We start from the raw sequence: 14,776 nt of genomic DNA on the forward strand, positions 1-14,776 counted from the left end.
AAGGCTATGTCCACAAAACTCCCAATTTACTGCAGGGGTGGGACACTGGATCCAGCCCACAACCCCCTGGGCCAGTTTTGATAGGTCCACCCATCAATCACTTGATGTCACAGTGAAATCAAACCACTGCAGGCAAAGGATGAGCAGCTGATTGTAAAGCACTCTGCATTCCGAATGAGCAGCTCTCTAGTGGAGCCCAACCCAGCAGCACTGTCAGGGCAGTCAGCAAGCCTCCATGTTAAGAAACTGCCTTCCTATTGTTCCTTTGGAGTGACGTCCTTAGAATCATAGAATCATAGAATTGGAAGAGACCACAAGGGCCATCGAGTCCAACCCCCTGCCAAGCAGGAAACACCATCAGAGCACTCCTGACATATGGTTGTCAAGCCTCTGCTTAAAGACCTCCAAAGAAGGAGACTCCACCACACTCCTTGGCAGCAAATTCCACTGTCGAACAGCTCTTACTGTCAGGAAGTTCTTCCTAATGTTTAGGTGGAATCTTCTTTCTTGTAGTTTGGAACCATTGCTCCGTGTCCGCTTCTCTGGAGCAGCACAAAAGAACCTTTCTCCCTCCTCTATGTGACATCCTTTTATATATTTGAACATGGCTATCATATCACCCCTTAACCTCCTCTTCTCCAGGCTAAACATGCCCAGCTCCCTTAGCCGTTCCTCATAAGGCATCGTTTCCAGGCCTTTGACCATTTTGGTTGCCCTCCTCTGGACCCGTTCCAGTTTGTCAGTGTCCTTCTTGAACTGTGGTGCCCAGAACTGGACACAGTACTCCAGGTGAGGTCTGACCAGAGCAGAATACAGTGGCACTATTACTTCCCTTGATCTAGATGCTATACTCCTATTGATGCAGCCCAGAATTGCATTGGCTTTTTTAGCTGCCGCGTCACACTGTTGGCTCATGTCAAGTTTGTGGTCAACCAAGACTCCTAGATCCTTTTCACATGTACTGCTCTCAAGCCAGGTGTCACCCATCTTGTATTTGTGCCTCTCATTTTTTTTGCCCAAGTGCAATACTTTACATTTCTCCCTTACCTGCCCATAGCATGTGATGTCAGGTGTGGAGGCAGCTGGTCATGGTTTTTTTTTGGGGGGATGGCCTTAAGGGCCATATTTGGACTCATGATGGATTTAATGAAACCCATTGATCAGAAGTTTTCCCACCCCTGATTTGAGGTCTCTCTGTCCCCTTCTGCACTCTACATTTAAATCAGCAACATACCAACAGTCAAGTCTCACCTCAGAGAATCCTAACTGTAGTTTGTGGTGGGTGCTGAGAGTTTGTAAAGGTAAAGGGACCCCTGACCATTAGGTCCAGTCATGGATGACTCTGGGGTTACAGCGCTCATCTCACTTTATTGGCCAAAGGAGCCGGCGTACAGCTTCCGGCGTACAGCTTCCTAGCATGACTAAGCCGCTTCTGGCGAACCAGAGCAGCGCAGGGAAACACCGTTTACCTTCCCACAGGAGCAGTACCTATTTATCTACTTGCACTTTGACGTGCTTTCGAACTGCTAGGTTGGCAGGAGCAGGGACTGAGCAACGGGAGCTCACCCAATTGCAGGGATTCGAACCTCCAACCTTCCGATCGACAAGCCCTAGGCTCTGTGGTTTAACCCACAGTGCCACCCGCGTCCCTTCTGAGAGTTCTTAGGAGACCCCTATTTCCTTTCATAGAGCTACCCAGAGCAATTTAACAACCAAGCCCTCCTCCCAGGGGACCTTTTCAGTAGCCAGGTTGCAACAGGAAATTTGTGGGTGCAAATGCATGCAGACACTTGCATTTGCACCTGCCGCCCTCCATGCTGCTGAAAGTTCTGACTCTATGCATTGATTGCTTACAGAATATGTTATTGTGACAGCATATGAAGTAGACCAAAATGGGGCTTATGTAAGTCATGGAGTTGCACACCATGAAAGGAGGAAGAGAGAAGCATCTGAGGGAGAAACTGACTCGCTGCACCTCCATTTCCATGGATTTGGCCATGACTTCCAGCTTGACCTGAAGACTTCAGATTTTCTCGTGGCACCTGGATTTACAATACAGACCCTGGGCAAGGGGAGAACCAAGTCAATACACACATACCCAGCAGAAGACTTTTGCTTTTATCAAGGTGTCTTGCGATTGCACAAAAACTCATCTGTAGCACTTTCAACATGTGGAGGATTGGTGAGTAAAGTTGCCAACAAGCTGAGGGGGGAAATTAAATGCAAAATGTTGTAGCTATTGTTACAATGAAATTCAGGTTGGATGTGCAGGAAAACATCTGTGGAAGCTTCAAAAGGAGGAGACTTTGTGTTGTTTTTTTAAAATACGTTTTTACGCATGAAACATTTCACAAGAAGATTGTACCGGCAAACATACATTTTACTGCCACATGTACTGCATAGGTATGTGGTTGAGTGTGTGAGAAATACATAAAACAAGCATATCAGCATAAACAGTATATATCATAATATTGTGCATAATTTTGCGGAAGCTATAATTCCACCCACCAACCTCTGTTCATGGGGAGCGTTTATTGTAAGAAAGTCAGAGCGCAGCTCCCAGTGGACGATATGTAGTGTCTCATCACAAACCTGGATTTGCATAATGCCATGGTCATGAAGGAGAGCAAAAGTGAAGGCAGGTTTTAAAATGGCAGTGGCCACAGAACTGGAGCAAGAAGGGAGAACCACTGAGAGGGTGAAAATTGGGATTATAAACAGTAGATTTTGAGTAGAGCGAGCAGGCAGTGACACCGAGGATGTGGCAATTTAAAACAAGGTTTGAGAACAGTGAAAAGCTATTTCTTTTCGTTAAAACGGGTGCTTAAAAAAACACAGCTCCCCAGTAGCCTTCCATCCCTGCTTCACTCAAACCTCTGCTGTTGTTTAAAACTGCCATTTTCCTCTCAGTTTATTTCCATCCCTGCTTCACTCATTCTGCCATTGTGAGCTGCACTCAGCCTGGTGTGTCATAAGTTGTGCAAATGTGGTATATGCAAGTACATCAAAACAGGTAATCCAGGAAGCCATTATTGGTTGTGGCTCCCTTTGTCTTCAGGCAGTTTTAAACACAAGCTTGCTGCTCCATCATGTTGGAAGTGCCCCTTAGAGTAGAATATTGGCTAAGGAGGGAACAACCCCCTCCTCCCATACACTGTTCTGGGGGTTCTCCAAATGCAGGGGGGAAAGCCCCATTTCTCAAGCAAAAGTCCTTGCATATGCCTTGTTGGGTGAATCCCACCCTACGTGGGATGGAGATCTGTACATAAACACTGAAAGTTCAGTGAAGCTGGCATTAATTTTCTGCAGAGATGATTTCACTGAATATATTTTGCTGCTGAATAATTTGATGTTCATCAAGAGTGCCAGGGATGATGTTATCTTCTCTTGTTTGACCTAAAGGCGCATCCCCACCCAAAGGCAGTTTCTGTAACTTCATAAATCTGTTTTTTTTTCCACTCAGAGATGTTCAGGTTTTAGATAAAAACTTACTGAAGTGGTGCACTTACTCAGATCCCATTACATGTCCTCTATCACATGTTCATGTGAATACACATGTGGAGAATTGCTGTTGGTCAGAATTCTAAGTCAGGTGGACTGTTTACCTGACTCTGTATAAAGCAGTTCCTTATGGTTCATTCACACATGCAAATCATCAAAACGTGTGATCGTGTCATGTGGGAATCAGCCCTTGGTCCTATCTTAAAGGAGATAATTCATTTTGCAAAGCTTACATTAAAGCCTGCCGACATCATGTTGGGATGTGCAGTCTTGGAGGTAACCATCAAATAATTTGGTTGGGACGACTAAAGTATCTCCACATACTCATGGACAAAGTTTGTTTGTCAGCCACTGCTTCCCAGCCACTGGGAGCTTCAAAACAGTCAGCTGAAAACTACTCTTGCTTGAGTTGAGTGCATAAGACTGAATTACTAAGAGGGATTTAGGGATGCACAAGCATCCCTTCGTTTACTTTGAAGGAGCTTCCTCAAAGGGATCCTTTGTGAACCTCTAACCGAGCAAATGCAAAACCCTTCCAGGTGACACTTGGCCTGCCCCTGTGCTTGACATCTTAAAACCCAGGCTGAAGACGTTCCTATTTGTCAAGGCACTTGGATCTGGAACTGCATTGCATTCAGAGTGTGGACCTGTAGATATTTCTCGCTGCTGTTTTACTATATTTTTATGTTTGATTTAGTGATCTTGTGCTGTTAACTGGCCTATGCTCAAGAATGGAGGAAGGAGAGGATATAAAAAATAAACTAATTAACTAGCTAAATAAATAAATCAGCCATGGTCAGTGGACCTCCTGCTTGTTGTCTCGGCCACCTTCCCCCACCCCCCGGCCAAGTTATCCTCCCAACTTACCCAGAGTAGAAGGGGGCCCCATTGATGACTGAGGTTGTCTCAGCTCCCCTGCAGAGCTTCCTTTCCCACCAAAGAGTGCGCTCAGGCTACACATCACAGCATCCCTGGTGGGAAGATGATGCTATTCCTGTCCATTTCCACCAGCACAGTCCTCCTTCTGCGGTAACTATTATGAACAGCATCACTTTCCCTTAGGAATGATGTGACATGTAGTCTCCATGCTCTCCTCAGGGGGAAAATAAAGCTCTGCCCAAGAGCTGGATCCAATTCTAATTTCTGCTGCACTCGCAGCCACTCCTGTCTCCTTCCTCCCTGAGGTAAGTTGGGAGCATCCTTGGGTGGCAGAAGCTGGGGAAGCAGTGGCTGCAGAAAGAGTGGAGGACACTGGTTTTGTGGGTCAAGCAATCCTTGAGAAGGATACTGCTTGACCTCTGCCATCTTATGGGTAGACCTCTGGACACCCCTTAAGATTCAGCTGCTGTAACAGCAGAGTCAAGATCCTGGTGGATGCAAGCAATTTTTCCCCCTCAAAATGTTTTGTGAACAAGTCACAGTGAGCTGCTGTTGGTTCTGGGCCAGACTGTAAAAGACTCTGCACAAGGAGCATGCAATGGAGGCAGCAAGGTTTGTTTTCTTTCCTGCCTTTCCTGCCACTAGGTTGAGGAGCTTCTCCTAGTCTGAGTAATAGGACTGTTTGGCGGTAGCTAACCTTTGATGACGCGGGTGGCACTGTGGGTTAAACCACAGAACCTAGGGCTTGCCGATCAGAAGGTTGGCAGTTTGAATCCCTGTGATGGGGTGAGCTCCCATTGCTCGGTCCCTGCTCCTGCCAACCTAGCAGTTCAAAAGCACGTCAAAGTGCAAGTAGATAAACAGGTACCACTCTGGCGGGAAGGTAAACGGCGTTTCCGTGCGCTGCTCTGGTTCGCCAGAAGCAGCTTAGTCATGCTGGCCACATGGCCCGGAAGCTGTACGCCGGCTTCCTTGGCCAATAAAGCGAGATGAGTGCCGCAACCCCAGAGTTGGCCATGACTGGACCTAATGGTCAGGGGTCCCTTTACCTTAACCTTTGATGGCACAGCCATATGTGCAAGTCATCGCTTGATATTTGAGTCAACACATTTTGCACACCGCCTAAATATATAGGTAGCTGTGCAGGGGCATAAGAGAAAAAAATGAACGGCAGCACTAGTGTAACACCTTCCAAAAATTACCAAGTATTAAGCAAGTTTTCAAATTGCAAATTGCACAGAGAAAATAAAATAAAATGTTGCATTGAGAAGTTGGGAAATTAATTGTTAGCAATGAAGGCTGTTCTCTTTTAGAAATTATTTGGATCTTCTCTAACACTGAGCACAACACACACTTCCTTCAGCACTTAGCATTTAGACCTCGAAGAAGCAGTAATTATATACTGTTGTGTAGTTTATTATGCTCACGAAGTACTCCATTGGCCTGGTGGCTATGGCATCCGCCTTTATGCCCAACTCCCCAAACTATAACCTATCTTTTTTATCTTGCATATCTGGGTTAATTTGCTTCCAACAGTCATCCATGATTTTCTCTCATCTTGCTGTGAGTAAGGATGAGCTGAACCCTTTGGTTCCACTCTGAAAAGCTTTGACGAAACCAGTAGTAAATTTGTTCCACTTCACTCAAACTTACCTTTGCCCCACTCTTTCTGGGCACAGGTCTGTGCTGGTTTTTTTCACCCCAGAACTTTCCCCACAAAGAGCATTGGCAGGATTATTGTAATAACGTGCAGTTTTATAAGGGTATATATTTAAAGTAGATGAGCAAATTAAGTTAATTTAGATATGCAGAAAATATTTTTAAAAATCAATTTAAGGTACTGCAGAAAGAGGGGCAGGGAAGTCAAGTTTTGAAATGTTAAAATGATGGTAAAGTTATTGAAATGTATAAAACTGAAAATCATAAATAAAAATAAATATATATAAGAACTTTCCCCACAAAAACCTGCTTTTTGAAGCTGAAGTGCAACAAACGGCAAGTCGAGTTTTCTGCAAATTGCCATTTGCTCCAATTCAGCAGTAAAGAGCAGGTTTCGGCAGGGAAGGCTTTGGGAAGGGGGGGGGAGAGAAAGAGAGAGCACTCATACACAAAGCTTTAAAGCATTGAGTGTGCCTAGAAAGTGTAGATAAGCCCTTGTCCGCAGCTACTCATCTGCTGTGTCATTTGCAGAACCACTGGGCATATAGGAAGCCCTGTGCCCATTCTCAAAATTGTTCCAGATGAAATATGGGTTTCAGGCCCAAACACCAGTTGGGTGTTCCTGATTTAGTTCTCTACCCCTCCCCCATATGAAACTTTCTACTTTTACCCTGATTTCCTCCATGCTACCATGCTCTGGGAAGTTTTTTTAAAAAACGCTAGAAAGTACGGCACTCCTTTGTGCAGTGTTTTGTAAGTTGATATGACAACACAATAACACATAGGAGGTGTTCCTTCAGAGGTAGCCTTTGGAGACCCAGAGATCTACTACATGCTTGACCCAGAGGGCAAATGAGCCCTTGGCCTTACAGTAGGAAATATAAAATCATAGTGGTGGGAAAGACTATTAGCTCACCCAGCCTCTGGCTTTGCCAAATTAAAATTGTTCCCTTTAGTAGGGTTTCTAGTGCTGTGACGAATTCCATTTTAGAATCTCTGTATGAATTGTTTGCTACAATTTCCCTGGTAAAGGTAAAGGGACCCCTGACCGTTAAGTCCAGTCGCGAACGACTCTGGGGTTGCAGCGCTCATCTCGCTTTACTGGCCGAGGGAGCCAGCGTTTGTCTGCAGACAGCTTCCGGGTCATGTGGCCAGCATGACTAAGTCGCTTCTGGTGAACCAGAGCAGCACACGGAAACGCCGTTTACCTTCCTGCCAGAGTGGTATCTATTTATCTGCTTGCACTTTGACATACTTTCGAACTGCTAGGTTGGCAGGAGCTGGGACTGAGCAACGGGAGCTCACCCTGTTGCGGGGATTCGAACCACCAACCTTCCAATCGGCAAGCCCTAGGCTCAGTGGTTTAGACCACAGCACCACCCATGTAAACAATTCCTATAGTTAGCCCTAAAACTGGGGGGTGAATATTTGCACAACAGGGGAAGAGGGAGGTCTGTATGAGTCTGTGGGTACTCCAGGTGTCCTGCAACATTATGTTTACTCCAGGCTAATGTCCCCACTTAACTAAGATTTGAGAATCGATCCCAGAGGCTGTTTCCAGTTTCTGGTTTACACAAAAAAAAAAAAAAAAAAAAAAACTCCAGCATTGCCAAGCACAGTTAGCATCAGTGTATATGTAATGTTAAGATTTAATTAAATTATTATTAAAATTCTGAAGGAAATTTGGAAGAGAGGGGAGAGGATGGATTTGATCCGGAGAAAGGAATGTGCATCTCCCTAGAATGATTTTTTAGTTTTCAGATCCTGATTGTTAAGTTTACAAAGGACCTCTGTTGTCTAAAAAACCTGCTGTACAAATTAAGATTTGTTTAGGAGCTTAGCGTGGGAAAGGAAAATATCTAAAAGGAAGGAGTATCTTCTGAAGGACAATCTGAAGCCACTGTTCTCTCTTTTAATTGTGTTTTGTCTTTCTAGTCTGGCTTGATAAGGACGCAGGAAGCTGATTACTTGCTGAAACCACTACCTCCAAATATTGCACTTAAGCACAACTTCTCTGCTCCTCACGGTCACCGCCCTCATGTACTGTATAAGAGATCTACTGAGCCTCAGCTGGCATTTGATAATGAGGTAACTGTGAATGATGAGAGGCAAAGGGAAGTGGATACTCACAATCATGTTTTTCAAGAGACCCACCATCATCGCAATTCTGAGCGGCGGCAAAAACGGCACTTTTGTGGGAGGCGCAAGAAATGTATGTAAGGACACAGTTTCCCCCACCTGAGTTAATTCCACTGTCTGTATAGCTGTTGTTAAGATTGTTCATTTGCAGTTCAGTTGTTCCTTTCCAGTAAACAAATACCTTCGCAAGGAAGAGGTAGGAAGTGAGGTTATGTGAACACTTTGGACCCAGGCGTTGGATGTTGGTTTTGCATGTCTGCCTCAATCAACTTTGACATCAAGCAGTCAGCTCTGATCACTCCTGTAGTCCCAGCCTGTTGCCATGTTCTGGTTTCACTTCTGACTTTTTTTATTCCTAAAGTCAGCACACAAAAGACTGGTACTGAGCTTCACCACGATGTTTGTTCCCTAACTGTGTGAGCGGTGATTTGGATGAACATATCACTGTGTTCTTTGTTCTGTCCTTCAACTTTTAGTAAGGTCTTTCAAAACGGTTACATTTAGTTAGGTGCAAATCAAAATATTTGTCAGTATCTTCTTAAACTTATTTGGCACAATTCAGCCAATGTAAAGTATGCCTTAGGTCTCATTGTTTTTGATTCTTTAAGGTAAGCTGCTTAGAGATTTGTATTATATTAAGCAGTATATTTTTTAATAAATAAATTTATTTAAACAGGAGAGACGTAGGTGTACTTAATGGACCAGTTTGAAATCAATAGGACTTAAAAGTAAATGTTTTTGTACAATTTTCAAAGTTAGGGGCTGTGAAGTAGTGCACAGCCGCCTCTGGTAACATTGCCTAAACTAACAGGTTTGGTACTAACACTGGAGTCAGATGAAGAGAACCTTTCGCCCTCTAACTGTTGCTGAACTACATGGCCAATGTAGTGTGTATCTGAAGAAGTGTGCATGCACACGAAAGCTCATACCAAAAACTGACTTAGTTGGTCTTTAAGGTGCTACTGGAAGGAATTTTTTTTGTTTTGTACATGGCCAATGGTCAGAGATGATGGAAGTTGTAGTTCTACAACATCTGGAGAGCCAAAGGTTCCCTGCACCTGAGTGGAGCAGTGTGGTTCCTGTCTTCATCCTCTATTTCTCCAGTGACACCTGTATATGGGAAATCAAACAGGGATGATTAATAATGTTCTGTACAGAGTGCATGAAGCACTAGATGGGAAAGAAAGGGATGGAGCAGAAGGTTAAGAAACTTAGTGGTGTTAAGTTGCTTAAAAATATTAGTAAACACTGCCCTCTGGAAATGTATTAAGTTCTTGTCACACGTACTTGACCCTTCCCAGGGCTGTGGGTCTCTGAGATCTCAGCACAAGGCTTTCATTGCTACAGGAGATCCATTAACTGGTAGGTAGCTATGGTGTGGCCATCAGAACGATGCTGGACTTTCTTTGGTCCCCACCAGCATGGCCAATAGTTTTGGGATATTGTAGCCCATCTAAAGTACTACAACTTAGCTACCCCTGCTTTAACTGGAGACACCAAGGTGTCCTTCTGCCTTATAAATGGATGCCATGCTCTGCTATAATTCTTTCCCACTACAGTCCATACCTCGGGTTGAAGCTACTTCAGGTTAAGCGCTTTCGGGTTGTGCTCCATGGTGACCCGGAAGTAACGGAACACATTACTTCTGGGTTTCGCCACTTGTGCATGCGCAGACAGTCAAAATGATGTCACACGCATGCGCGGAAGCAGTGAATGGCGACCTGCACACACGCAGACGCGCAGAAATGGGTTGCGTTCACTTCAGGATGTGAACGGGGCTCCGGAACAGATCCCGTTCGTATCCAGAGGTACCACTGTACATGGAAGTTACTTTTGGGGAGCCTAGTATAATCCTGTTCATGTGTTTAGCTCTTTGATTTGACGTTACACTGTGAAAAACACAGCTTTAGTTTTACTTGAACATCTCCTGTCTTGCTTCTTGCAGATATGCCCCAGCCTCCAGATGGAGACACTTACATCCTGCCAGATGAATATAGATATCTACTGCGAAGCAAGCGATCTCTTATGAAGGCTCACAAGAGCAAAGAGCTGAATGTTGAGACCTTGGTGGTGGTTGACAAAAAGATGATGCAAAACCATGGCCATGACAATATTACTACGTACGTCCTGACTATACTCAATATGGTATGATAGTCCTTTTTCTTGAGACACGTTGGGTGATGAATACAGATTCAAAATTAATATTGTCACTTTATAAGCATGTTTAGCCACTAGTGTGTACTCTCCTCACCCCTCCAGATACTTTCTGGAGTGAGACTGAGAGTATTCCCACCCCTCTCCCTGGCCCTTACAGCTGCTTCAAACACAGGTTGTGGGGAAACAACCTCACTGTGCTTCAAACCGCTAAAGTGTATATAGCCTTAGTGCTTTGTGGCATGTCTGGTTTAGTTAATCTTTAGTTTTCCTGAGAGTGGAGCGATGAGATCTGTGCAACATGGAAGTAAAAGTTAATGAACCACAAATGTTGCCCTTGTTGCACATTGTTTTGTGCCCTGCAACCCTGAAATCACGTACCGATTTTGCAGGAGGGAGGTTACTTTGATGCATGTTGTATTGGTTTCTTTCTCCTTTGAAGTATGGGTATGATCTGGCAAAAATTGAGCACGTTTCAGACTCATTGATTCCAGCAAAAGTGTTGAGCATGTCTTTTGGGGCCAGCACAATTATAGAAGCAAGCTTAAGCACAGTGGCGTAGCGTGGGTTGTCAGCACCCGGGGCAAGGCAAGTAATTTGCGCCCCCTAACCCTAACCCCCAGATGTTGCGCCCGGTGCGGCCGGCCCCCCCTGCACCCCCCACGCTACGCCACTGCTTAAGCAGCTACATGGGCTGCCAAACTTCTAGGGGCACCACCTCCCTTGGCTGTGTACCGTATTTTTCGCTCCATAGGACGCACTTTTTCCCCTCCAAAAACGAAGGGGAAATGTGTGTGCGTCCTGTGGTGTGAATGCAGGCTTTTGCTGAAGCCTGGAGAGCGAGAGGCATCGGTGTGCACTGACCCCTCTCGCTCTCCAGGCTTCAGGAAGCTATCCGTAAGCCTTGCAAGCCCGGCGGGAGTTCCCGCGAGCTCACGAGGCTTGCGGGCAGCGGCCTGCAGCCCCAGCGAGTGTGCACAAGCCTTGCGCGCCCGGCAGGAGGTCCCGCCGAGCGCACGAGGCTTGGGGCGGCAGCCTGTTGTCCGAAGCACAGGGAGCCCTCCGGAGGTGCAAGCCTTGCGCGCCTGGCGGGAGCTCCCGCCGGGCGCGCGAAGCTTGGGGTGGCAGCCTGTTGCCCGAAGCACGCGGAGCCCTCCGGAGGGCTCCCCGTACTTCGGGCCAGTGTCTGCAAACCTTGCGCGCCCGGCAGGAGCTCCCGCCGGGCGCTCGAGGCTTGGGGCGGCAGCCTGTTGCCCGAAGCACAGGGAGCCCTCCGGAGGGCTCCCCGTGCTTCGGGCAAGTGTCTGCAAGCCTTGCGTGCCCGGAGGTCCCGCCAGGCGCGCGAGGCTTGGGGCGACAGAAGGGACTCCTTCTGTTCCTTCTCCAGGGTCGCTGAAGGGCGATGCCCCTTCTCCCTCTCTGCGCAGCACCTCTCCTGTGAAGGAGGGGCGCTGGGCAGAGAGAGAGAAGGCGCAGTGCTCCTTCGGCGACGCATCTGTCCTGGCTTCTGCTTTAGCCCTGCGCAGCCTCTTTGGTATCCCCGAAGCCAGATCCCTCTTGCTGTTCTGGCTTCTGGGGTTAAGAATATTTTTTTCTTGTTTTCCGCCTCCCAAAACTAGGTGCGCCCTATTGTCCGGTGCGCCCTATGGTGCGAAAAATACGGTAAATGTCTTGGAGAAAGAGCCACAGTAGTTGGAGGAGGCTCATCAGCTAGGCTGACAGACAATCCATGCATCCAGGGAACAAGATCAAGAGCTTTCTGATCGCTACCAGGGTGTGGGCATCCAGGATGTAGACATAGTTGTAAAAAGGAGGAAGTAAAGAAGTGGCAGACATTATAAATGAAAACAAGAAAATAATGGCCCCAGGCCACCCTTGACGATTAATGTGCCTTTTTGTTCTGTTGTTCAGGGAGCAATCTTGTGCATAACTCCCCCTTTGAAATCAAGTAGGGTTTAAGTACCTGACTTTGGTTAAATTTAAGGTTAAGGGATCCCTGACTGTTAGGTCCAGTTGCAGACGACTCTGGTGTTGCAGCGTTCATCTCGCTTTATTGGCCAAGGGAGCCGGCGTACAGCTTCCGGATCATGTGGCCAGCATGACTAAGCCACTTCTGGCAAACCAGAGCAGCGCACGGAAACACCGTTTACCTTCTTGCCAGAGCCGTACCTATTTATCTACTTGCACTTTGACGTGCTTTCGAACCGCTAGGTTGGCAGGAGCAGGGACTGAGCAATGGGAACTTAACCCGTCACAGGGATTTGAACCGCCCACCTTCTGATCGGCAAGCCCTAGGCTCTGTGGTTTAACTCACAGTGCCACCCGCATCCCTTGGTTAAATTACACTGCATTAAAAAAAACAACCCAAAAGAATTGCAACAATCTGTTGTTACGTGTAACAACAACAAAAAGAAAGAGTCCTATGGCATATTAAATGTAAACATATTGTGGCATAAACATTGATAGGCCAGATGCATAAGCAAAGTTACAAGAGTAATGAGAATATATATATATATATATATATATATATATATATATTCATTGTTTAATGGGCACATTTCCAAGCACTTTTCCATAAGCAGGAGACAGCAACATGGCATTTGTATGAAACCAATAGATTGTGTTCTAGCCCTAATTCTGAAATATGAGGGGCCCCCTCAGTTTTGGCATCCCACCATCTCCTGAAGACATACCTGTTTAGGTTCCCTGAAGAGAGCTTCTGGTTTTGGTGTTTTAACTGTTTTAAGCGTTCAACCTTTTAAATTTTTGCCTTATTATATATTTTAATTAAGCATGTTTTAATGCCCAATGGATTTGTCATTGTATAATTTGATTACGTGTTGATTTTATAGTTGTAAACTGCTTAGGCCCCATTTTGGCATGTAAGCAGTATATAAATCAAATAATAAAGATAATTAATTTTTCACGGCAGATGAGGGTACAGTGGTGCCTCGCAAGACGAAAAGAATCCGTTCCGCGATTCTCTTCGTCTAGTGGTTTTTTCCTCTTGCGAAGCAAGCCCATTGACGGATTAGCGGATTAGCGCTATTAGCGGTTTAGCGGCTTTTAGTGATCAGCTGTTAAGCGGCTTAGCGGCTTAGGAAAAGGGGGGGGGGGAACCCGCAGGAACTCGCAAGACATTTTCGTCTTGCGAAGCAAGCCCATAGGGGAATTTGTTTTGCGAAGCGCCTCCAAAACGGAAAACCCTTTCGTCTAGCGGGTTTTCCGTCTTGCGAGGCGTTTGTCTTGCGGGGCACCACTGTACTGCATTAGCTTCATCAGCTTTCATTTTTGGTATTTCCTCTTAGGTTTCTGCTTTGTTCAGAGATGGAACCATTGGAGGAAATATCAATATCGCAGTTGTTGGCTTGATACTTTTGGAAGAAGAACAGGTAACCGCAAATATTGCACTGTTTTCTTTGAAGCTGAATAATTAAACATCGTTTTACTATTAGAGAGCCCCATTCATTATTGTCAAAGTTCAGTCTGTCAGACTTAGGGCAGAAATGGTTTCGCAAGAGTGAATCAACTAAGCCCTGACTCAAGCTGCCATGACACCATCTTCCACCAACCGTCTCCTTTTCAAGCACAGATTTCCCTGTGTTTTCACCGTGGTTGTGCTGACTCCATGTTCAGTTCTAATCAGGGGTTGGTTTTTAGTGATCATTGTTAACTGGCTCAATTCTAAGCAACCCATGCTTAGTGTGGACCGTGGTTAACCACAATGTCACGAGGATAATAATAATAATAATAATAATAATAATAATAATAATAATAATAATAATAATAATTTATTATTTATACCCCGCCCATCTGGCTGAATTTCCCCAGCGACTCTGGGCGGCTTCCAATCAAGTGTTAAAAACAATACAGCATTAAATATTCAAAACTTCCCTGAACAGGGCTGCCTTCAGATGTCTTTTAAAAAGATAGGATAGCTGCTTATTTCCTTCACATCTGAAGGGAGGGTGTTCCACAGAGTGGGCACCACTACCAAGAAGGCTCTCTGTCTGGTTCCCTGTAACCTCACTTCTCGCAGTGAGGAAACCACCAGAAGACCCTCGGCACTGGATCTCAGTGTCCGGGCTGAACGATGGGGGGGGAGACGCTCCTTCAGGTATACAGGACCCATACTGATGGTTAGAGATAGTGGAGAAATGCTGTGTGTAAGAATGGAGGTTCAATAGGAACTCTCAGCTCACTCCCAGTCCCCAACCATGTGTACCTAACTCCACTAGACACACTTTGATTTGGAACACACTTCTAAACTGACCACTTAAGGAAGCACTTAAAAACTCCATACTTGGAGATACAGAACCCTGTATCGTTCCTACATTGAGCCCCACAAGAACAGCTCCCGATCCTCACTATTCCAGCTGTTACAACTGTGTTGACAGGGACATGAAAGCCTATGCTCCCTTCATTTACTTGCCTCTCTCCTTTT

General features: G+C 45.7%; 1 protein-coding gene across 1 annotated transcript in view; it reads left to right on the forward strand.

Annotated features, from left to right (window-relative positions):
* The window catches only part of ADAMTS16 (ADAM metallopeptidase with thrombospondin type 1 motif 16), an 89,881-nt gene that overhangs the window by 4,065 nt on the left and 71,040 nt on the right, over positions 1-14,776 (forward strand). Inside the window, exons 3-6 of the mRNA XM_081872597.1 lie at positions 1,857-2,182; positions 7,975-8,251; positions 10,124-10,323; positions 13,641-13,724. Of these exons, the coding sequence (XP_081728723.1) occupies positions 1,857-2,182; positions 7,975-8,251; positions 10,124-10,323; positions 13,641-13,724 (887 nt within the window). The remainder of the gene's footprint in view (positions 1-1,856; positions 2,183-7,974; positions 8,252-10,123; positions 10,324-13,640; positions 13,725-14,776) is intronic.

The sequence above is a fragment of the Podarcis erhardii genome, assembly GCF_964252035.2.
Source record: "Podarcis erhardii genome assembly, chromosome: 8".
NCBI lineage: Eukaryota > Metazoa > Chordata > Lepidosauria > Squamata > Lacertidae > Podarcis > Podarcis erhardii.